We start from the raw sequence: 25,592 nt of genomic DNA on the forward strand, positions 1-25,592 counted from the left end.
GAAATCTTGCACAGTATATGAAGTCAGGGAAAATCTGGCTTTTGTTCAAATTTTTGTTTTGTGCATACAAAATCAAAATAGAATAGTACAACTGTTTAAGCTAAGTATAGAACAGGAAAGAACATAAGCAGCAGAAATGGTTGAAAAGCAAATGTGGGCTTGTAGAAGTACATCTTGCTGATAAATAAAGTGTTCTTTTTGACTCTTCCTAGACAGTTTGTGTTCCCGCATCCCATGGCTGTTTCTGAAGGTTGAACTGATCAGCACAGATAGATGAAATGAAACGTACCGTGATGCTGATGTCTTTCAGTCTGACCATTGATGTGGACAGGATGTGTGCTCTAAAAAACAGAGCCATCTGCAATTAGAATTCAGATTTGGAAGGAGGATAGCTTTATTCAGCTCATTATTTTAATTGTGATTTAAATCAGGAGAGAAAAGAAATTTTGATCTGATAACTGGTTTTAGTATTGTTTTACATTTGTGTTTGGAAAAAGTAGTTGTTAGTGATAGCTTCATTTGCGTGCAATGTCAGGACTTCTGGTAGTTGCAAGTATATGTGCATGCTTTGGTGGTTATGTAGATTACTCAGATTTTGAAACTTTACCTTTTGCCGTGCTGACAACGGTGAATTTCCTTTTTCTGTACACTTAGTTTCCAGATGTTTTAACTAAAAATGCAGAAAATGGAATTTTAATATGTATGCATTTAGACAGTTCTAGTTTAGAGCTATTAAATGAGTTTTTACAGATCGATATATATATACGCACACCTATGTGTAAACTTGTTTTCTTTAACACAAGTGTTTAATGGTATGATAGATTTAAAATTTGACAATAAGCAAATCTAATGTTACTGTTTGGATTTTTCTAGTGGATGAAACAGTTCAAAAACTAAAACCAGAGTAGTGATGATCCAGCATAGCTCTGTTTTTATTATTGAGTTCTTTTCCATTGATTAAAAAAGGGAGGACAGGTCTTCCTAGCCTCTCCTTCCAGCAGGCTTTTCAGTGAGTGAACCAGTTATTTAGCTGAGCTGAAGAAAATTCTCTTTGTGCATCTGCAGATGTCAAAAGCTGTTTTATCATTGATGCTATGTTCTTTTTCCAGGTGATGAGCAAATCATCTGGCATTAGCAGTGAGCTTGTGGTGGTTGAATGCTTTTAATTAAATTACTCTCTTAGACTTTGAGTTAAGGCACAAGACTCTTTCCAAGTGGAAGCCATTTGAAATTTAATTTTTAAAACATTTTAATGATAGTTTAAGTCAAGAAGTGTTGGTTTTTTCTTTGTTGTTGTTTTGTTTTTATAAAATCAGTCTGTATTTCCCTGTGGTGTCAAATCACAGTCACAGCTTGATGCTGTGTTGTAGTTTTTATTCTCTGGCAGTGAATTATGCTGGCATAACATGCGTTCAGTATGTTAGAATTCACCTTGCCTTTCCCACAGCTGTTCATAGTAGTATCAGAAGCTTTTGCACTGTGGTTTCTTTGTTCCTTCACCACAGAATAAGAATTAGCAGATTTTGTTATGCTGTTAGTTGTTTTGTATAGGCTGCATGTTGTGTCACTTCTTAGACTTAATTCCAGCTTTGAGTATAGCTAAATTTCCAACGTGATGTTCGAATGCCCTCTCGCAGTACTGACCTTTTGGTCCCATCAGAGCCTTAGCTCTGGTGAAAGAGTGCTGAAGTCGTTTGAGTTACTGGGTTGGCATTTCAGCGTTGCAAAAAATTAATAACAGAAATTGATGGCAGACGTTCTGTAGTGATTGGAATCAATTCTCTGGTGTGACTGGGATTCTGCTCCCTTGGGAATCCAGTAACCGTTCCTTAGTGCTAATGAAGCACGTGTGTTAAGTCGGTTGTTTTCCCTGGAGATTGGGGTTTAATTCTCCCAACACTTCGGTTCATTTCTTTGTCTTTTAATGTGGTGATTGACCCTCATAGAAACTGGGAGACTCAGGTGGATGGCTGTGTCCTCATGGAATTCTGGTGTTAGTGGTCTCAGGTGGGTAATGGTTAGTCTCTCTCCAGCAACCTCTTAGAATCCTAGAGAGAAGGAGATGATGTGAGGAAAGGATTGTGCTTGATTTGATGTAGGCTAATGAATCTTGCTCATGCAGCTGCATATGTTTTCTCCATTACACCTAGTAGAGGGTTGAAGAAGAGGTAATTTTCTAGGCTTTCAGCTTTCCAAGGCCACTAGCATCACTTCTGATGTGGGAATGTTCTTTTCACCAAGCACCTTTTATTATCCCATCTCTGGCAGGGATCCTCAATTAAGGTTGCCAGCTTTTTTTTTTCTTCTTGTCCCATGATTTATCTTATAGGGCTTTGGGTATTCTCCTCCTTCTCCCTTTCTCTCCCACTTGGAGCTAAAAAACAGAGGGAGTGAAAGGGTCATGACGGAGTTGGAAATGTTCAAAATCCTAGGCTTAAGATAGTGAAACCTTGGTGCTTGCAGTTATTTCTGACTGCTGACCTATTGTGGAGGTGGCAGACTGCAGTGTGTTGAAGATAAAATGCTTTTCTTTCCTATATGTGCCTTTTGCTACTAAGACTTTCCCTCTGTGTGGGCAGGAAGTTTTCATTGTAAGAGTTGTAACATGAGCAGAACTGGATGAAAGGATAGCTTCTGCTTTGAGAGCTGGAGGAACAGTTCCCTCTTTGGAAGAGCAAGGCAGGGACAGCTGCCCCTAAAGGTTTCCAGAACATCAGGGCTCCTCTGTCTTCTTCAGAAGGTATAGTATGAGAAAAACTAATGTGGCTGTTTCTTGGTTTGAGAGGGATGCTGCAGTTCTTCTTGGCCAGTAGGGTGTTAAAATCGTACTGTGTAGGTTGAAAAAGTGTCAGAGTATGTTTGTGAAGGGTGTTTGTTTGCAACAGCGGAACAACTGCATCGACAGTTGAGACCACTGGTTTAGTGGGTTTTTCTTACTGTTTTTAAGCTAAAGAAAAGAGAGGCAAATAGTGCCATAAATATACATTATTCTCTATACAATTTCTGGAAAAGCTAAATAGATTAATGTATAAAATGGACATGGTATATGAGTGATATTGCAGACTCTTTAAGCATTTTTCTCTGATAAACAAATATGCTAAGGGAATTTTTTTTGTGTTGTTGCCATAGTGCCTGAACAGTTCCCAAATATTTGAATGGAAGAGAGACTACCTTTTCCTTCCTCTACAGCCTACAGGAGGAACAGCTTGATTAGTCTGTAGGGATACTTGCTTGTGCAAGTAATGCAAACATTAAATTGCATTGAAATGAACACCCATGACTCTTCTTACTTTTTCCAAGAGTGAATCCCCTGCATTCTGTACTGCTCAACCTTCTCCCATATAAAGTTTTATACTTTATACTGAGCAGACAGAAAGAGTGGGGAGAGTTGCAGCAAGAATTTCTCTGTATGCCTGGGAAACACTGAGGTTTATCCCACCAAGAGTTTTGAAAGCTGTCAAGCAACATCTCAAGAACATTGTCTGGGATTCAAGTGGGGAGAGGAAAAGTGCAGTTAGGAAGTTCCAAGGGATTTATGTTGCAAAGCCATGTTTTATAGATTATGGATGTACTAGTTGTAGAGCTTGCCTTCTCTGCAGTGTTTAGCCTAAGTGAGTGTATTTTAGTTGCTGTGATGATGCTGTTGAAGTCACTGCACAATGGAACAACACTTGGTAGCTGATGTATCATACATAACTCATGGTGTCACATCAGTGGTGCAAAGTTTACACAAGTCCTTGGAGCATTTGAGCTTCAGCTGCTTGCTTCATATTTCTCTCCCTTCTAGTTAGTCCAGTGTTAAGGCACATATAGTTTGAACTTGCAGTTTTTGTGTGTACCAGATAACCCAGTTGTGTGGCAGAATTTGAGCATAGCCTGAAGCTGAATGCATGTGTCTATTGTAGTAGGACCAGGGAGAACATGTTGGTTGAAGATGGAAGTAGGATTTTCCTAGCAGTGCTACAAAATTCTCAGTCAGTCATGAGGTCAGTTAAAAATCCCATGAACAGCGGTGCTCTGCAGAGAGAAAAGGAATACCTTTCTTTGATGGTGATGTCCTCGTAGAGGAGAAAAAAGAATCTTAGAGGAACTTCCTGCTTGCATTAGCTGACTTTTGCTTCACTCCAACCTCATTCCACAATTCTGAAGTGCATGGAGTTGTTTGAAAGAGGTAGAAGACAGGGACTTAAATAGCAGGGAACTTGAATGCCTTGGTGATGGGCGTGACATGCTCCCTACAGGAAATAGGCAGACAGAATGTAAACTGTTGATTGTTTTAACTGGTACCTTGGATGTCCTTCTCTTTGTTTCAGTTTCCTCTGGACCAGCGTTTGTTGCTGGTCAAACTGTTAACCGGTACAAGGTACATTCAGCTGTTGTGCAAATAAACGACTAGTGAGCATTACGAGGTGGAGCTATTTGGTTTTTTTCAGAGCAAATCAAGGATTTTCAGTGCTGCTTGTGTATGTCTGAAAGAAACAAACTTGTGTGTAGCTGCACCTATTTTCCTTGCTTAAAGAATTTTGTATTGCCCCTTCTTTCTTCTGATGCTTGTTGGGAAGTGCAACTCCTTTGGCTGCTTGATAACTATCTTTTTATGAAGGCCTTTGCTAAATGAAAATATTCTCATAGCCTGTTATGTTTAGGCTGCTGGGTCTTTGAAATTTGCTGTACCATGCTTGCATCAGTTCTGTGTGTAAACAGCTGCTGATTTTTTGATTCCTGTGTCTTTCATCTGCTGAGTGCTCCTTGGCCCTAGCCCACAAACCTGTACCAAAGCTTTATTTAAAGGGTTTGCCATGTCTGTGCTTTGAGCTGATAGCAAGCTCTGCTATCAAATTGCTACGTAGGGGCTAATGTGGTAAGCCTTGCTTGTTGGCACAGCAGCTTTGCATCAGAGCTGCGTTGCATTTCCCCCTTTCTTCTTCCTTGCTCCTGCCTCTCTACTCCTTCTGCCCCACCCCCGAACCCAGTCCCGCCAAACTCGGTGTTCAGACAACAAAGTCTGTGCATACAGGTGTGGTAACTTGACATTCATAAAAGGCTCAAGTCCGATAGTGCTCCATGGTTTGAAGGGCTAATTTAGGGGAGAAACACAGAAGGAGAAGGGTGGTTCTTGTTTCTGCTAATATGGTAAGTGGGCTGGAATCTAAGATTATCACTTTCAGTGATAACTTCTGCTGAGTAGAATCACACACCTCATGGCATCTCAGTTGCATTTTCAGTCTTGGACTTCAGCAGGGGGAAAACAGAATATTTTAAGTGTCTCATGGAAAAAAGAGCTCCTCCTTTCTAATGGTGGATTCTGTGATGACCAATGAGTTATGCCTGGATTGGGCAGGCAGGGTGGTAGAATTCAGCATGACAAGCACATTTTGTAATATTTGTGTGAATGTCATTGAAATAGCTGTTGGTTAATGTTACTGAAGCAGTGCAGTAAATTTGTGGTAGCCAATGAACCTGAAATAGTGTCACTGATGCTTTGGTCTGTGTTGTCACCACAGAACCAGAGCTGGGACATTGTGCAGTAGAAAGGAGTTAAGAGTAGTGAGTGCAGCTGTGAACAAATACAGATGTTTAAGCATTGATGCTCATGCTGAGGTGAATTTCTCTTTGCAGAACATGGAGATGCAAAGTGGTGTTTCTTACAGAAAGTTATATAGAAACGAATGTGTTTACAATATTGAAGGACTGAGAATATTACTTGTGTTCTGCAGAAGTCTGAATGTAAGGTGAAATTCTTCATTTGTAGCATGGAGGGCAGTAATTTAGAACAAAACCTGCTGCTGTTATTTTGTGATCATGATATCAAATGTCTGGGCTCATAAGATTACAATTTTTGCTTTACAGTTAAGCAGAAAAATTACTTACCTGAACAGCAGAACAGAACCCAGTCCTTTCTGCATATAAGTGCAATATTATCCTGAATATCCATATGATAACAATTGATGTAGAGTGTAATAAATAGCTTATATTAAAATTGAATAAAAATTAGTCCACTTCAGTAGATATATCCATAGCAACTGCCATATGGATTTTGTAGGAGATCTTGAGAATTCTTTGGGCATGCAGAAGATAAAATGAGAGAACTGTTAATATTAGCTGGAAATGTTGAATCCTTAAAGCTGTTTGTTCAGCTTTCAGAATTGAAAATTGCTTATTTTTTTTAGAATCCACATCTTGTTACTGAGTTTCTATGCCAAAGCAAAGAAGAATATGTTTCTGCTGTGGAGCTCATAGCAAATACAGAAGAACAAAAAGAATACATATAGGCCTTGCTACTGAACAGTCTATGGCAGGGAACTGCATTATTAAATAAGAAAGGTTCTGCATTATTAAATAAGAAAAAATAGCAGTCATTTTTTTCAAACATAATTTTTTGCACCTCTCTGTAAAAGATCCAGTATGAGAGATCTTTGTGAAGGGTACTATGAGGATGAGACATGTAGTAGAAAAACCAACTCCCTTGAAAATTGGCCTAGAGATTGTGGTTTTATAGTGGACTGAGTTTTAAATGGACCTCTCTTTTGTTGTTGTATGCTCAGCCAAGTTTGGCCGTGGTTGACTAAGCACCTCTAAGCATAGTCTGCCTCAGCAAGATTGCTGTGGTAGTTCATGTTAGTTAATAACTGTGTCAAGTTATTGTTGTATCCTTGCCATAAAACAGAGGAGAGCTTAAAGCAGAGAATGTTAGTTATATTTTCACACAGTACAGTATGGACCAGATGCAAGATAGAGAGACAAACCCAAACAACTTCTACAAAAAAACTAGTCAAATCTTTTGACAGGAAGATGAAGGTACACAGAACAGAAGTTACTTGGCTTCTGTAATACAGCAGGTCAATGACAGTCTTGTTATGTGATGCTTCCTTGTGTTTGGCAGTCATTGTGTAGAGTTTTGAAGAGAAATTTTCAAACTTAGTCTGGATAAATTAATTAATTTATTGATTTTGCTCTGCTTTGGTACTTGAGTGGACAGAAATAGGGGTACTGTGTTTGCTTTTGACATCATTATGCAATTGCTGTTTCTCACCCTGACACCACTAGTGACTTCAAACTCCTGGGATAGGGTGTTCTTATAGAAACTCCTGTTTTCTTAGCTCTAGTTTTGCATGTTGGTGTGAACACGTAAGACCAGAGTAGAAGGTAGGTAAGGCTCTGCACTTGCATTTTCAGTGGTGTCTTGTAGCTTATAAGCTTTCTGTGGATTTGGTCTGTACTTGTACCAGTTTGAAGAAGTGGAGAAAAATAAGAAAATTGACCTGTGGTTTTTCTGCAGTAGGAAAGTAATATGTGGTCCTGTTGTCTGGTCTACATTCTGAAGCAGGAAGAAATCTGTATGTTCTGCATTTGAATTAGCCAAAACTTGTACTGGTTTTGACTGGCATAGAGTTAAATTTCTCCATAATACCTTGTATGGGGCAGTATTTTGGATTTGTGCTGAAACTAGTGTTGATAAATCAGTGTTGTGTTAGTTATTGTTAAAGACAGGGCTTACACAGTGTCAGGACCTTTTTTAAAAATTCCTCATGGTGCCCTCCCAATGAATAGGTTGGAGATGTGCAAAGTATCCTCCTAAAAGCTACTGTGAAGAATTCTAACTCTGTCCCAGTGCAAACCAGTACACTTGTGTTGTTTAAGGGTATGTTTTGCATTTGTCAAATTTACACAAGGTCCTGTGGTAGTTGGTCAAGTGCTCAAAGTTGGGTGGAAGGCAGGGTTAGGGCTGAAGAGGCAATCTGCAGCTAACAACCTTTTTGATAATTGTTTTGGTACAGTGTGGAGGGAATAGCAAAGGGAGTTGGTTTATTGAATAATGCAAAGTATGTCCTTTTTGCATTTTAGATGAGGAGTGGTTAGATGGTGGTTCATATTTGTGGCAAGTTGAAGACAAAGATCCACTTGAGGGGCTTTGTTAGAATGGGAGTTAGAATCGACTGTGTCTTTTGGCTTGGATTGATGTCATGAAAGTGAAAATGAATATATAAGGTGACTAACAGTACTTTACTGGAACTATAAACTGATCATGTACTGATTGATTTATTTTTACTACCCTTTTCTTCCCTATATTACAGTTGTGTTAATCAAGATGCTGCCATTTGAATGATCTCTCTGTGACTATGAGCTGAGATGCTGGAATTATTTAAATAAAAAATGTTGTTTGGTAGCAGAGGCACATCAAGCTTAATGTAGTGCTAAGCCTAATTTTACAATTCATAAGCTCAGCAGAGCCAAATCCACACAACTCACTTTCTGTTTCAACTAGTAGGAGACATCAAACAGATAAACTGTAAGCAGATGGTCATATTTTTATCAATGGTATTTACATCTGTTATAGAGTGGATTTAGCAGTTGGGTTGACTTAACTGGTTTCACGAGGCAAAAATTATAGAAAAATAAATGCAGAGGGTACAAGGAGGAACATAGAACAAAGTTGAGGTTGGGAAGAGAGAAATGGAGTGAGTAAAATTGGTGCTGCATGTACTGGTCAGCATTTTATTTTTTTGTATTCATGAGTTTGATAGCTAAATAAAAATAACTATACTGCTGACAATAATTATGTTGGTATTTTGACATAGTTTCTTCAATTTATGTTTTTAAATTTACATTGTGATCAACAGACAATGGAATAGAAGAATAGGACTGTCATAGAACTAATTTCACTGTCTAGTTTGGAGACAAGGACGCTGAGGGGTGACTTCATAACTCTCTGTAGCTTCCTGAGAATGGGACGTGGAGAGGGAAGTGATTTAACTTTTGGTCAGCCCTGAGGTGGTTGGACAGTTGGACTAGATGACAGGTGAAGATATCTTCAGCTGAAATAGTCTAGGTGTGAGATGGCAGAACTGAAAACTCAGGAAAATCCCTGCTTTCAGTTGGATTGATGGGTTGAATTAAAGCTCTACGAGCTTGTGAAAGGATGTAGCCTGTTCCTTGTTAACTTAACCTGGCATGAAGTCCTAGGTTGCATTATGAGTCCATTTTTACTTGCCTCCCACTTCCTGTGAAAATAAAACTGATTCTTGCAAAAAGCCCAAACTAAACAACAAAAATTAAACCTAAACAAACCCACAAACCCAAACCAAACACAAGTTCAAACAGTTATGTAAACCTGGAGTTGCTAAACACTTTCCCTTTGTGTTGCAATAGCTTTTTGCAGCTGATCTTTCTTTTCAGCCTCTCCTTCTTCCCCCTGCAGTTTGTTATTCTATCCTCTACCTTAGACATACCTAATACCACTATCTCGTCTCAGATTGCTCTTCCATTTCCTTTGGCTCCTAGTACACTTTCTTCCTTGCTTCCATCTCCCAGATTGTTGTTACACACTTCGCTCTTTCCCCGTCACTTTTTCATTTGATTTATGGCAAGAATTTCATGTCCTGTCGGCAGCCACAAAATCTGGTCCCTTGTGCAAGGTTGGGACCAGCTGATGTCCATGGATTCTCTATGTAGAAAATAGGAGAATTACTTTATTGGTAAAAGGGTGCCATTAACTTAGTTTATGTCTAAAAATACTACTCTTCCAGAGCTCAGTGTTTGTCTTTTGACATTTGAAGTACAGTAAGGAAGATGTTCAGGCAATGGTAGCTGCTTACGTATTCTGCATGTTGAAAATAATGATACACTATCTTGTGAGCAATTTATATAGCACAGCATAATTGTATACAAAAGTTAGAGGACAGTAATCTTTTTTCTTCTTTCTGCAGAGTTCATTTTTAAAAAGTCATTGTTGGAGTTGTAGAGCTGTCTTCTGATTTTCTCTATTTGCAAGTTTTGAAAAGGCATTTCAGAGAGATTTAGCTAGACTGAATAGAGGTAGTATACTGTAGTGTTGTGTTTTCAGGACTAATGGAGGTGACCTGGTGTAGTTCTTTCAAATAGGGGAATGCATTTGCAGCCAGAAGTGTGTGTTTTCTATGGGACTGACTTTTAGAGCAGTTTTGAGGGCATATGGAAAGTAAAAAGGTGGTAATTCAAATCCTAATTCTTAGGCAGCTCTGCAGAACAGGATTGGGCCTCTTTCCACTTCTTTGGTTCTATGTTGATAAAGGGATCTGTGTATATGAAGTTCCCTGATGATGTGCTGGTTAATAATTATGCAGTAGGTGAATTGTGCCCATTTTATTTGGTAGTCAGATCTAGCAACACACACTGATTTTTTTTTTTTTTTAATATGCTTGATTTTGATTTTTCTGGTTTAGAACAAAGTCTTTTTGGTCTGTTAGATCATGCTGTATAAACTCTGGGCTACCTACAGCTATGATTCGAGTACATGTCTTCAAAAAGCTGACTTTACAATTAGATGGAAGTCTTTTGCTTGAGAAAAATACAAGGTATAAAAATACTTAGGAAGTTTAGTTATGCATCTTACTTGGGAATTTAGAGAAAATGACTCAAAATCCATTTATACATCATCAGTCAGACTTGTATAGAAAAAACTTTATGAGGGCTGGGGAAGCTGGTGGGAACAATGTGGTACAGTTACTAAATATGTTGTCAATGAGACCTTGCCAAGACTTCTGTATTTCAGACCAACAACAGACATCATTTTAGTGTCAAACTACTGTGATTATAAGGAGTATTTCTGATGTCTCTGATAGTTGGTGTGGATGACTACAGCTCAGAGTCTGATGTGATTATTATACCTTCAGCCCTGGACTTTGTCTCACAAGATGAAATGTTGACGCCTTTGGGAAGACTGGACAAGTACGCTGCAAGTGAGAACATATTTAACAGGTACGCTTTTTTAAATGTCCTGTCTGGCTAATAGTATGCAAACTATTCATCTCATTAAAATCTGACTGAAGTTGATTTGCATGGAATACAAATAATTTCAAAAAACCCAACACCTCTACAAAACTCTTCAGTTTCCACGCCTCTTTCTGTTTGCTCATTCTCCTCCTGCTTAGAGAGAGCAAAATATTAATGAACAGAAAAACATTTGCTCACTTTTTAAGCAACTGTAGTAAAGGACGTTTAAAACTTCTTCATTAATTGGACCACATCATTCAGGTTTTTTTGCAAATGCTAACATTCCTGTTGGCGCAGGACTGTAAGATGATAGTAAAATCCATCCATGACTCTGTGTGAAAGTGAGATCAAGAAAATACTTCATGAAAGGTCAGGAGAGCATAATGAACAGCACTGTAGATTGCCAGAGAAACCCAAGAACTGTATTTCAGTATCAATCTCCTCTGTAATTTACAGTTTAAGTGTTGCTGCTTCTGATTATTGAAAGTGAACTTGCTTAGTTAATAGTGTGTTCTGCATTTTCCCCTTTTAATTTCTGTAATGCCACTGAGCTGGTTGTTTCATTTAAAAGCACAGGTATTAGCATACTTCAGACGGACACACATCCCATCCCATCCCCTTGCACGCAAACAGTCTGCACTCAAATGAGAAATGCAAACCCATGGTTTATTTTAATTGGAACTGTGAACAGTCACAGGATCACAGAAACGTATAAAATACATAAACATTGAGATTTTCTGGTATTTTATTCTGGTGGTTTAGTTTGGGCTTCAAGTAAGCTTTTAATGAAGTGTGTTTGCTTGAGTGTTAAATTCTTAATACAGTAATAGGCAGAAGCAAAGTCTATGATCAGCCACCCAATAGGATGGCCTCTGTTTTGTTGTTCATGGCCTGGGTTCAAAAAGGATTTAGCCCTGTTCTTAACTTTAGTCACGTGATCTGTACTTAAAATCTGCCCTACGTGTATGAACATACCATTGAATCGAAGCTGAAAATTGCAGAATGGTTTCTCTTGTTATAACCTGCATAAACCTGTATGCACAGATGAGTTTTGAAATATGCCTCATTTTCAAATTTTTCTTTTTCCTGAAATCCAGAGTTTGTTGTATTTTACAATTTAAGCTGAAATTGGCACTTTGTCTACCAGAAGAGAGTTTTTGCATGTTTTGACTTTTCATGGAGAGGGAGGGAAGAGGAGCCTTTAGGGTTCCAGGTGACAATTATGTAATAAAAGCCAGTAGGTAGGAGAACAAACTCAGAAACTCAGGTTGTGTGTCTTGAATTTTAACCAAGAATGCTGGTCCTAATATTTTACTTGCCCACCTAAGAAAATACTGTATCTGATTTCTCAGTATGGATTGCATTGGATATGGGGCATACATAAACTTGGAATCCTTTTGATTACTCTGTCCAGCTTTGTGCATCCTGTGCTTTCCTGCAGGGAAGGTGTTCAGAGTAACTGTAGTTTTTTCTGTGTTTGCTTGTTTGGATTATTTTTGCTGGTACAAACATGTTTTTTTAATCCTAGCTCTCTCTGTTGTGTTATGTAGCATAAGAAAATAGAGGAAATAGAAAATGGTCATTATTAGTGGTGTAACTGAGTAGCACTTAGATCACAATAAATGATAGTAGCTACTGCAGTCAGTTTATGATGATTCAGCATTAGTCAGTCTCAGAATAATAGGGATTTTTGCTAAGCAGAGGAACTGGAATGTTTAATAGGAAAAAAATTAATTAAATTACGTTTGTTTATTCCTGTGTCTTAGTGTGGTATCAGCACATCCAATTACTAATGAGTAGTTTAAAATTTTTAAAATACTATGATTGAGTTCATAGTGTTTTGGTTGTTTCTGTGACCTGGAACCTGCATTTCTGTGGAAGCTTCAAATTACACATCCCAAACTCTTGAAACATAATCATTGAGTCTGGGTAAATTAGGGTAAGATGATTTTTCTTCCCTTTAATTGGATGAATTTGCTTTTAGTATGGCAGCTTTAATCTTGAAATTTCATTTTAGGTATTATTTCTCTTTCCATTTGGTTTTATTATCCTTTTCTATCTGGTTAGTCATCTACCTTTGCAGCATATTTGCAGCCTGTGATTGTATTGAATGATTAGAGTGAAGGGATTTTTAACAACTACTGCAAAAGTTTAGTCTCCTTTAAGTGGAATCCTTGAGCACTCATGATCCCTCAGCCACTTGTTCTGAGATGGAAATGGATCAGTATCTGTGTCCTAAAAAATTTCAGGAGACGGGGCTTGGAAATAGGAATGTCTTCTTTGTTTAAATACATAAGAATTTTGATAGGATAAACTGAAAAAGAGAGAGAGGTAGGGAATCCTTTAACAGCTTCCCAAGTGGTGGAAGGAGTTGCTTTGTGACAATTTTTTTTATGTTATGGTTTACATTTTTACTGTTTTAGGTGTTGCTCATGGGCACCACAGATGTTGCCTTAGTCTATGAGAATGGAGGGGAACCTGACAAATATTACAATAAATGACCCCTGTTGTGTCTGTAGAACAAGGCAAGTGGGAGTCTGGCAATGGTTTGATTATTGAAGAGCCAGCCTCCAGACCAGATTTGAGAAGCATCTCTAGCATATGACTTAATAATCCAGCATGACATTGCATCAAGAGTAGATGTTGAGCAGAAAGCCAAAACCATCACCCTAAAACACAGGGTCTTCTTGTGTCTGGTAGCACTTCTGTGTGTACATACATAGAAGGATGATGATTCCCTTTTGCTATTTGCTTTAAAAAACAGTTGCTGGTGCAGTTTGGAGCATAGCTTTTGTCTCTTTTCTTTTTTCATGTTAAAATCCCTTGTGGGTTTTCTAATCTTTCTTGCCATGAACCTGCTTCCATTCCTCATTAAGAAGGCTCAGAAGTGTACAGCACTCACCAGTAAATCTGTTTGAATAGTGAGGCAGTTCCTGAACACAGGTCCCTCGTTTTCATAAGCTTATGAGGAATTGTTGTTGCTTTTTCTCTTCAGACCTAAGCAGATCTCGACAGAATACTCTCGTTCATGAGTATGGTCAGTCTTGGCTATCAAGACTGTATCTGCATATCTGTGTAGATAATTTGAAGCTGTCCTTTCGCCAGGCTTCTTTGTGTTCTGAAGTACGTCTTTGCTTTTCTCTTGGGAGAGTACCTGATGTCCTTTGAAAAAGTTTTTTGGCAACAGTCAAGCTTAAAATACTCATAGAACAGCAGTAAGTGAGGATATACTGGATCTCAAAGAGGAATTAAGCACATGTGTGTACTCATGTACAGCTTATAAATAACACTTTCACAGGAACTTCATTGAACTGTATCTTAAAACTGGGACTTGGATGCGTGAAGTACCCCCACTAAAACAGAAGAATGCTGTAATTACAGGATCCCTGCTGTAATGTATATGAAAAACGTCTCTAAGACAGTTTTGTGGGATGTTGAGACTACCTTGCCTTATTTTCATTTAGGTATCATCAGATTATAACCAACAAGTTAATTGAGAATTTGATTGTCCACAGCTGCAGTTGTTTTTCTCCCCACTCACTTCCCTTCTGTCTCTGCAGCCTAGCCCAATGTGGTTTCTTTTTTGGGTATGTGAGTACTGGCAGTAAGGAAATGCTAAACTCATGCTGAAGACATGCAGGTGAAACTATACTGGCTTTGTTCTGACAGGGACATTTCTCATCATTTTAGTATAAATTAGGTTATTTCTCCTGATCTCTAACTTTATGCTGTTTTTGTCTCAGTGCTTCTGATCCTACTGTATGTCAAAGAATAAAATGTAGCAAAAATGAAAAACCTCAAAACAGGGGTTTTTTTGCACGTAAATTTGCAGGTCTGTGCATACCAAATAAATCACTTACAAATAACAATGTAGCTTGAGAAAGTTTACCTTTTAAGTGTAGGTTAAAATGATTTAAGCCGAACTAACAAAGGACAGAACCTTCCCAAAGCACTGAGAAAAGTCGTAATTACTTCAACAATACTTGAATGTACTTCTGCATGGTTAGCCTTTCTTCTTAGGAGTACAGAGATGTTGATTTTGAAATTGGGAGTTTATTCTGAATGTTCTCTGAGCTTGTTTGGGGAAAACACTGCCAAGCTCAGTTACTACTGCCAGTATTAATTTAAACACAGAATGTCACTGGTGCTCTCAGGCACGTGGTGTGACACTTTGAGATGTCTTGTGCAGGGCTAAGAGTTGGACTCAGTGGTGCTTATGGATGCCTTCCAATTCAGCATATTCTGTGATTCTGTGAAATTTTGATTTACAAGTTCTGAAAAAATGGTTGAAGAAAAAAAAAAGTATCTCTGGTTTTGTTTCAGTTTTTTAACATATGCTTATTAGCTAAATTCACTCCTTGTGCAGATGAAGTAATTTAAATTCTAAAGTAGAAATTTATTAAAGGGCTAATGATGTTCAAAGGAGTTTAAGTAAGCAAAGCAAAGATATTTGTAGTTCTTCTCAGAGTATATTGTCATAAGACAATATATAAGACATATATTATGTCTGTGTTTACAGTCTTCCAAATACCTGTCACCTGCATCTGGCCATAAAGGTAGGATGTTTGTAATCTATTCCCATTTTGTCCTGCTGCTAATTGCAGTTGTGTGCCTACAAGATATCCTAACAATCAGTTTTCCCTAGCATTGGACAAGATCATGAAAATTCGAATTTTGCTAAAAATCCTCCAGTTATGCACATAGTACTGGAAGTGCTTGGACTGCATGCTACATTGCAGCCTTTGATCTCTGCCCTTTCTTTGGTGTGTAAACTGTTTAATGGATAAATAGATGCATTGCTGTTTAGGTGGCAGTCATAGACCAAACTCAGCTATGATGAATAAATAATTTTCAGAGTTCACAGCTGTGGGGTTACTGATTTGAAGCATCACTTGCCAAAACAGCTTGCAGAAGTCTCTTTGGCCCTGGAGGAACTGTGTACAAGATCTGACTGAATGGGCAAGAAGATGCAATTCTGTTAGTTGTTGTGATGAAGACAACTCTTCTGGCACTGAGAATGTGTAAAGGTAGAAATTTTTAGTGTAGCCTAGTGAGTGTCTCATTAGAGGCAGGTACTGCACAAACCCAAGCCAGTGGCAGGAGGGCAATGGCAAGAAGCCATTAATCCTTGTCCAAAATTGTGCCTTCATTAACTATAAATAATGTACAGCAACAGAATATTTGCTGTTCAAATCACTATATTGTCATCATTAATGGTGGTGGACTAATGTGTGTCATATGGGTGCTTGAAGGAGTCTGATTCCCTGTAAGAATGCATTTTATGCAAACGCGTTGTCATTATCCCTAGAAGAAACCTGCTTAACCTCTTTTCCCTGTCACAGGAGATACCTCCTTGCCTCTGCAGCATGAAGCATGTCCACCTATTTTTGTTGTTTTATCTGTGTCTAGATCAGACAGATAATCCTTCAGAGCTATGTTAAAAATTCAGAAATGCTCCCCTGGTACTCACCTGGCAAGTTGCAGGGCAAGCTACCTCTTGGCTTTGTGTTACAGTGCTCTGCATTGGGAGTTCACTGCATCCTCTGTTGTAGGCTTTCTGTAGCTTGGCTGGCAAGAAGGAAGATCAAACTTCTAGTCAGGGCACCAAGTGGGAGCTTACAGGGCTCAAGTCATTCTACAGTAGTTGCCCGTGTGCCAGATCATAGCCTGTGGCAAATACAAAGAAGGTTTAGCTGTGTCCTGTATTTTTGTTTTTGAGACAAGAAGAATTTTGGGAGATTGTTGGGATAATGGCAGAACTAGATCACGGCCTGTAATGTTTGGAGAGCATGAGTGGCTGTCATCTCCCAGAACACAGGATGGATGGATGGATGAATGAATGGATTAAGAGTTTATTCTGTGATTACTGGCTGCCTACCCAGTTAAGTTTGCTGAAGTGAGTTTAGCTTACCCTGGTGCCCTTTGTTGTTTTGCTTTTTACCAGAATCTGCCTGTTGTGAGAGTAGATCCGTGTATTCCTTTAGAATCCAAAGAGGGAAATACCAGCTGGATGCAGGTGGGGGCCATCTTCTACATTTAATGCACGGAATAAGTTGAATGGGTTTAATAGATAGGTCAGATCTACTTCAGGTTAGGATTTCTGTTTTCTTCTTCTCCTCTTGAGCAGGTTTATGGTCTCCTGCATAGCCACACGTCCAGCCCTCAGGAACTAGTGAAGACACTGTGGTATTCAGCTGCTATAATCCAGGATACTACTAACAAAGCTCTGTGAGAAGATGAGAACTTCTCAAAACTCCCAGCATAGTAGAGGGCCATTCCATAGTCCCCAGGAGTCAGATGGCATTTTGTGCTGTTTATTAGATGGGTTGTAGTGCTGTTTACTGTGGTTCCTTACCTGCTGAGACTCAGTGGGTTAGCTGATTTGTCTCTCACTTTCCAGGACTACATTTAATATGTAGGAGACGCATGTCCCCCCAGGCTGGTGTATGAAATTGCTTCATCTGTTCCTCTTCTCTTTTCAGAGGTGTCCAGCCCTTTAAAAGACCAAGTCAACTCTGCTTCTAGGTTAGTGTGTCACGCAGTCTGTTTCTCTGTTAGGATTTTGATGGCTGAACTTTAACTGCATATCAAAATCTCTGCTGAGAGATGTTGTACTTCTGTCAAGTTGAAAAGAGCAAGGGAGAGGAAATTTGTTAAAGGCAAACAGTTTCTTCAGTTTGTTTTTTAGAAGATTTTATACATCTGTATTCCGAAACAGTTTAGTTTTGCAGGTGGCCAATGTGAAATATTTAAATTACTGATTTTCAGTTGGAGAAAATAGAAATGTCTGCTTAGCTTTGGGAATTCATGGAAACGGACTGCCTTTCTCTGATTGCATGGAATTGTGAAGTTCTTAAGCTCACTAGGAATGTAACCATCTGTTTTCTTGCCTGTTGGTGACTACTGCTCACGTTCACTGTTTGTAGTGAGCATGATAAAGTTCAGGTATGCCTCTGCTCTTGTCTGCAGCACTGCTCTTTGTCAACAGTGCTTCTACCTAGGCTACATCCTAGGAGTGTTTCTGTCCTTCAGTTCTGGAAATAACTGGCATTTGACACTTGGTGCTTCAGCATTTTGTTTCAGGGCATTACCAGATCTACCAGCATCTTGGACACTGGCCTAATCCCATTCCATTATCCAGGGATAATCCTGCTAGCTCTCTGAACTGATGGTCAACCCATGTTATCCAAAAGGGTAAAAAGAGTTACACCATTGCAGGCTGGTTTTGAGGAGAAAGGTTGATTGCCAGACATTCCTAGCTGCATTGTTCATAGGGCTGTCTAGGTACCTGATGGATATGACTTTGTAACATAGGCTGCAGCAGAACCTCGGAGGACAAAATCCCAAATCTTGTCACTCACAAATTATTCCATAGAAAATTGTCTTGTGTATTCGAAGTAGTAACTGAATTGATTATGACTTATTTCGTATTTTCTTAATGTTTCTACTTTGCTTAATGTATGTCTCAGGTACACATGGGTTGGGCAGTACATGTTATTTTTACAGTATATACCCATAGCATTCAAATGAAGTTTGACTTTTAAATGTCTCCATTGGTATGAAAATCTTCAGCTTGAGTGTTCATGCTTTTGTGAAGTAAGTTCAGAACTCTATTTAAAAACATTTCAATGATAGTAGTGTTATTTTGCTTTGTATGGAACAAGTTAGGGAATTCAGAGATGAGGATGGAAGGCTGATTCTGACATCCTAACATTCAGCTCCTGTTTGCCCACTTAGCAAGTGATTACTATTTCTGGTCTTGGTGGCTGGTTTCTCTTATCCTTGTAAACGAAAGCATACTTTCAATGTTACATTTAAAGCTAACAATTCTTTAAGATTATGCCAGGTATCAGAAGTAAGAATTCCCAAAGCAGGGCTATCTAAATTTACTGACCTAAGAGTGAATATATGTAAAATTGTATTTGGTGTAAGAAACTTGTATGATTGCACAACTTTTTGATTTAGCTGTATTTCTGGACACAAATAATGCTGATTTTTAATCTTTCTTGTAAACTAGGCAAATGGTGGCTCGAAGTTTGCTGGACACTTTGAAGGAAGTCAGTGATGATGAGAGAGATTGTATTGCTGTGTTGGAGAGAATCAGCAGATTAGCTGATGATTCAGGTAGGTAGCATTAAACATTTTACTGGGTTAATATGGGAAAGTCAGAGGTGCTGAACCTATGTTTAGCACAGGACCAGTGTGTTCTTTCTCCAGTATTCAAACTAGACTTCTGCAAATACAGTAAAATAGTGTAAAATTTAATTTTTCTAAATCATCCCCCAGAGATGACTTTCCTCTTTACTATTTTAATCAACAGAATTAACACCCCTCCAAAATGTGGGACTGCAGCTTTCCACCAGTACATTCTTTAGTAACTTTTGTTATGTACTTTTGCTACTCAAGACATGATCATTTTAGATTTGTAGATAAAGATTAGGTTCTTGCCTTGAAAATAAACTTGGAAACCATCTGTCCAAAACTCCTATAAATTTTGATAGAATTTAAATGCTGAAGTTGTTCCTTTAGACCTTTTTGAGCAACCAGGTGTGAAGGTAAGAGAAGCAGCAAGAATTGGTAAAGGTGCAAATACAGAATCAGAGAATGGTTTGGGTTGGAAGGGACCTGCCATGGACAGGGACACCTTCTGCAAAACCAGGTTGTTCAAAGCCCCATCCAGCCTGATCTTGAGCACTTCTGGGGATGAGGCATCTGCAACTTCTGGGTAACCTGTTCCAGTGCCTCGCCATTTTCATAGTGAAGAATTTCTGCTTTGTATCTAATTAAAACCTACCTTCTTTCAGTTTGAAGCCATTACCCCTTATCCCGTCACTACAGGCCCTGTGAAAAGTCCCTCTCAGCTCTCTTTCAGGCCTCTTTAGGTACTGGAATGCTGCAGTAAGGTCTCCTCAGAGCCTTCTCTTCTCCAGGCTAAACAGCCTCAGCTCTATGAGCCTTCTCTCATAGGAGAGGTTCACTAGCTCTCTGATCAGTTTCATGGCCCTCCTCTGGACTTGCTGTGACAGGTCTACATCCTTCTTGTCTTGGGGTCCCTAGAGCTCGGTGCAGCACTGCAGGTGGGGTCTCACCAGAGCAGAGCAGAGGGGCAGAATTCTCTCCCTCGTCCCGCTGGCCACGCTGCTTTGGATGCAGCCTAGGACATGGTTGGCTTTCTGGGCTCCAAGTGCACATTGCTGGGTCATGTTGAGCTTCTCATCAACCAACACCTCCAGGTCTTTCTCCTTGGGGCTGCTCTCAGTCCATTCTCCACTAACCCTGTATTGGTACCAGGGGTTGTCCTGGCCCCAGTGCGGGACCTTGTCCTTGGCCTTGCTGAACTTCATGAGGTTCACGTGAGCCCACTTCTCACAGGGTCCACATGTAGGCCCTGTGGATGCCGTCCCTTCCTTCCCAACCGCACCACAGAGCTTGGTGTTGTGGCAGACTTGCTGAGGGTGCTCTCCATCCCACTGTCCACATCACCGACCAAGATGTTAAACAGTGCTAGTCCCAGTACTGACCCCTGAGGAGCTCCAGTTGTCACTGGTCTCCCCTGGATATCAAGCTGTTAACCACAGCTCTTTGAGTGCAACCATCCAGACAGTTGTTTATCCACGGAGTGGCCCATCTGTCAAATCCATGTCTCTCCCATTTAAAAACAAGGACATAACCAGAGTGTCAAATGTTTTGTGTAAGTCCAGGTAGATGATTTCAGTTGCTCTTTCCTTATCTACGAACACTTTAACCCCATTGTAGAAAGCCAGGAAATTTGCCAGGAATGGTTTGACCTTAGTACTGGCTTACCCATCACTTCCTTATTTTCCATGTGCTTTCTCACAGTTTCCAGGAGGATCTGCACCATGATCTTGCTAAGGCACCAAGGTGAGACTGGCCTGCAGTTCCCTGTGTTTTCCTTTTTTTCTCTTTTTAAAAATTAGGGGTTTGTTTTCCCTTTTCCATTTGGTGGGAACTTGACTGCACTGCCACAATTCTCAAATACGATGGATAGTGAGTGGCTTAGCCGCTTCTTCCACCAGTTCCCTTAGGACCTGTGGATGCACCACATCAGGTCCCATGGACTTGTGCACCTTCAGGTGTCTTAGATGATCTTGAACCTGATCTTCTTCTGTGAGCAGTTCTTCATTCTCCCAATCCCCACCTTGGCCTTGTGTGACTCAGGTGGAGAATTTGCCACTGAATACTGAGGCAAAAAACATAACATTGAGTACCTCAGCTTTCTCCATGATCAGGGTAACCAGGTCTCCCACTTTTTCTAGAGAGGGCTCATATTTTCCCTAGTCTTCCTTTTATCACTGGTGTATCTACAGAATCTTTTCTTGTTGCCCTCGACATCCCTGAATAGATTTAATTCTTTGAGGGCTTTAGCAGTTTGGACAATTCTTCTGTACTCCTCCTAGGCTACCAGTCCTTGCTTCCACCCTCTGTAGGCTTCTTTTTTTTTGCTTATGTTTGTCCAGGAGCTCCTTGTACATCCATGCAGGTCTCCTGGTGTTTTTGCTTGACTACTTCTTTGTTGGGATGCATTACTGCTGCACTTGGAGGAGGTGGTCCTTGAATATTAACTGTCTTGGGCACCTGTTCCCTCCAGGGCTTTATCCCATGGTATTCCACTAAGCAGATCCCTGAATATGTTCAAAGTCTGCTCTCCTGAAGTCCAGTGTAGTGAGCTTGCTGTGCACCCTCCTCGCTATGAGTAGGAGGGCTCTGTAGATCCAGTATGTCTGTTGCTAATCAATATATTGGGACTGCTGGGTGTTTGTAATAAAAGGCAAAAGCAAGAGAATAATGAAAAACAAATGCGAAAGAAAAGGAGTGCTTAAAAAGCACTATGATGGGGGAGTGGATGAAGAGAAAAATGGTGTGGACAGAGCTGTGACAAAATTGTGCATTAAAGATGCTCTAGAAAGAATTAAGGGCTTGATTTCAACATAGCTGGTACACTTGACACACCAGAAGGAAGAAAGTCTAGCAGCAAAACATCAGAAAAGATGTGGTCATTGTTTTGTCATTGGTCGTGGAGTGCTATGGAGAGAAATTTGTATTAAATCTTGAATGAGAAGAAAATGTTTCTTCTCTTTAACGTCTCTTAGTTTCTCTCCCTTCTTCTGGAACTGAAGAAAATAATGCTTTCCAAGGGTAAAAATATATTCTTCTGATTTCTGTTATTCTGTCATTACTGTCTTAATTTAAAATGCATGTTTTTAATTTTCTGAGGGAATGTCCTTGTTTAGCCAGAAAAAGTAACCTGTTGTAAGCATTACATAATTGTATTGAGTACCTCTCCAAGGATTCTATAAAAGGGAAAAAAAAGTCACTATTCACTCACAATAAAATGTGTCTTTAATTGAGAACAGTGGCATGCTACTGTTTTTTGAGTGCTTTGCTAGCAAAACTCTGCTTCTGAAATCTGCATATACAGTTGCCTGTTTGTGTGGCCCTGTGAATAGTTTTGAGCATCAGAAACTTTCTGAAGCTCCAGTTCAGTTTAGAAAATAGGACAGATGTGTCCAAGGGAAAATGGCCTCTTGCAGCAACTTGTAGCCTTAGGCTTTTCATTGGTGACCAACTAAGTGTGTCAAATTGAAGTTTATTTAGGCAGAAATGCAGTGGAAGCCAAGAGTTGAGCTCAAATCAATTTGTTGTCTTTAACAAGGGTGGGGTACATTTTTAGTCAGGGCTGATATTTTCTCAGCATCAGTAAAAGCAGCAGTTCAGGCTTTTCCTGCATTGTAGAAGTTGTCTCAGATCTGCCAAACTGGTAGTGCTGGATTCTGGAGCTGCCCCACAAATAAAATTTCTGCAAACTGAACTGTGAGTCTTGTGCCTCGAGCAGTTGCAGTATTGGACTTGGCTGGTTTCGGTAAGACAGGTTATTAGGATATCCTTGTGTTTTAAACCATGTGAAAATTCATTAGGGACCTAGATCTGCTTTGTGTCTTCTTAATATATGAGCTTGACTATTATTCGTACTGCAGCACAGTGGGTTTTGTTTATTTTTTTTGTTTTGGCGTTTTGGTTTTTTTGTGGGGGTTTTGGTTTTTGTGTGTGTGTATGTTTAAGGTTGTTACTATTAGTTTTTGTCTCGCCTGATGCTTCTTTCCACTGAAGATATTTTTTTCCAATTTTTCTGTAAAACATAAAAGGCCCTGAATTTGGAAGAAGAAAACGTTGTGAAAGTGTCTGTGTGTTTTAACTTGCCTGGTTAGAGCAAGATATTTGTATAGTTAGAGCCGTCCTGGAGTCAAACCTTCATGTTTAAATGCTTAAATAAATAAAAATAAAAGCAAACTTGGAAGTCAAACTAAACTACGACTAAGTGCAGGTCTTTTCACTTCTAATTGTTGATACTTGTCAGTCTTAGGCAGTTCTTTTAACATTTGGAGTTCTTTGTCTTCTCTTGTCAAATCAAGTCATAGAAAGCGAGGTACTTTTCCTTTTTTTTTTTCAGTAGTTGGTATAATGAGGTTGGAATTGAAGAATGTACCCAGGCTATAGTATCTGTTCTCTTTCTGGGCTACTGATGCTGGTTTCTAAAGCAGTGAACTAGAAATACCAGCTATACTGAAGTTATCACGGGAGTCCTCTGTCCTGTTACTTTGCAACTTCCTAAGTCTTACAGTTGGGCTGATGTTTTTCAAACATGGTTTTTGCTTGAAAAAGAATCAATTTCAGGGTTCTTTTAAAATTCTTTGCTTTTGTGGTTTGTTGGTTTGGGGGTTTTTTTAGCTTTTTTTCAGGTTTGTTTTGGTTGTTTTTAATACCTTTCCATAAGCTGGGGATATGCTGAGACAGCCATTTCTGTGTTTAAAAGCAGGAGAATTTCCAATCATTTTCATTCTTTATCTACTGTGACAAAACTTTGAGAACCTAAATGTCTTAAGAACGTAAATCTTGGTTGTGCTGAATACTGTATTAATGTGGAATAAAAATTAATCTTTACTAGAAAAATACTGGGTCCAAATATATGATTGTAGGATGAAAGGCTCAAAAAAAATCATGAGAGTATGGTTTGCTATGATTGATACATATCTTGAGATCCCAGCTGGCTAGCCAAGACTTGAATTTTTTGAGGCATAATGGCAAAAGCAAATATTAGCTGTAAAACTGGTTTTATAAAAACTTTTTGTCAAAAAAAAAATCTGAAAGAAATAGCTTTTGGTGGAAACTCATTTGGACTCCGAGTAGAGTTGTAGTGAATTGTATTTTGTGAAAGAGAGTTTTGATTAGCATCGTGTCTGCACATAAAAATGGTATAAAGTGTATCTTGTCCTGACAGGGTAGTTTGCACTCCTCCTAATGAATTAATTCCAGTTTACATGTGGGTAACGAATTAGTTCCAGTTTACACTTGCAGCCTTAGAATCACTGGTGTGTCTCTCCTGGGAAAAAATACCCACTTCAGGTGGTACTGAAAATGAGCTGCTCCCAGTGCTGGCAGAGCACAGGATTTGCCCTGCCCTGGTATCATGTGCTGCTGTTGTATGTACATGGCAGCACAGAACAGCTGTTCCATGGAGGGAACCCATGAGTGGCATTTGGGGAATAACCTGCTGCCCACAAGGCCCATTGCTAAAGAAAGTTATTCTCCAGATCTGACTTTGGAAGACTTCAGAGCTTGTCTTCATTGCTGTAGTTGGGTGTTGCTGTTAAATCTGTGATTCTGCTGTGGGATTTGGGGATTTTTGAGACCTAAACTCTAGACTTCCCTACTGTCTTTGGTACCAAGTTTCCTAGAGTAGTGGCAGCTACTGAGATACTTTGCACTGCTTTTGAATCTGCTGTTCAATCACTTTGTAATTTCTCTGTTTCTTTAGGGGTGTTGGGTATGACTTCCCACTTAGATGTTTTTACGGTGTCTTTGAATCTATGCAAGCCGGGAAGCAGTTTGGTGTAGAAGCCCAGAGCTTGGCAAATGTTAAGTTATCCCCCATAAACCCTTGCTAGATTAAAAATGCTTATCTTTGTGTTAAAACAGCTGGGTCTTCTTCATTCTCAAATGTAGACTAGCCACAGGCTTGTGAGAGCTTAACAAGGGCCTTATGTCTGATTTTTTCACTTAAGTAAATTAGTATAATTCAAACATTTTTTATTTGGTACCAGCTTGTGAGTAGCTTAGATGATACAAGATTTCATCATTGTGTGCTGAAGTGCGATTAACTGGCTTTGAAAGTTAGCCCCAGCCTGAATTACTGCATTATTGGCATTTTGCTTAGTGTGCAAGAGGCTCCAGAAGCTTTAAATCTTATCTTCTGAAGTTTCTTTAAAAGTGAGAGTCTGTATCTTCATTTCTAAAATACATGTGTAATTTAGCTTACTATGAAATAGATACATACAGATATCTTTCCAATGAAATGATGGGGGAAAAACAAAATGGCATCCTGAAGGGCTGGTGCCTATTTGTCTGAATATAGCCAACTAGAATGTTTTTCTTCTGAATGAAAAGTAGTCTCTTTACTGCAAAGAATCGGTTGTGAATGCAGTTTCCAAAACAATCTGATTTTGGAAACAATTATTAGGCTAATCGGTCATTAAGTTTTGAAGCTCTATAATCAGGCTTAATGTGGATGGCCTCACAACCGTAATCACTTAATAGTGTGCTTAAGTGGTTTTATTAATGTAGGTTCAGTTACTGGTGTTGGTATACTGCAGCATTTCATGTAACAAAAATCTTCATATGTAAGTAATAGTAATGGGAAGGCAATATTTGCCTTTCCCAGCTGTCAGTATCTCCAGCTGTACTTTCTTCCCTTCCACATCTTCATGTTTCAGGATTTTCCATACCTCATTTCCCACCTCGTGCTGCGCTAAGATTTTTTTCCT

At 39.3% G+C, this 25,592-nt stretch overlaps 1 protein-coding gene across 12 annotated transcripts in view; it reads left to right on the forward strand.

Moving 5' to 3' along the window:
* The window catches only part of PPP4R1 (protein phosphatase 4 regulatory subunit 1), a 65,523-nt gene that overhangs the window by 4,379 nt on the left and 35,552 nt on the right, over positions 1–25,592 (forward strand). For 5 of the 12 annotated variants that reach the window (XM_048289246.1, XM_048289254.1, XM_048289248.1 and 2 more), the window contains 2 exons: positions 10,602–10,737; positions 18,770–18,876. In XM_048289246.1, coding sequence (XP_048145203.1) covers positions 10,602–10,737; positions 18,770–18,876 — 243 coding nt within the window. Of the gene's footprint in view, positions 1–2,651; positions 2,741–10,601; positions 10,738–17,234; positions 17,278–18,769; positions 18,877–25,592 lie in introns of those variants that run through there. The other 7 variants (XM_048289249.1, XM_048289251.1, XM_048289250.1 and 4 more) reach the window with 4 other exon arrangements.

The sequence above is a fragment of the Corvus hawaiiensis genome, chromosome 30, assembly GCF_020740725.1.
Source record: "Corvus hawaiiensis isolate bCorHaw1 chromosome 30, bCorHaw1.pri.cur, whole genome shotgun sequence".
Classification (NCBI taxonomy): Eukaryota; Metazoa; Chordata; class Aves; order Passeriformes; family Corvidae; genus Corvus; species Corvus hawaiiensis.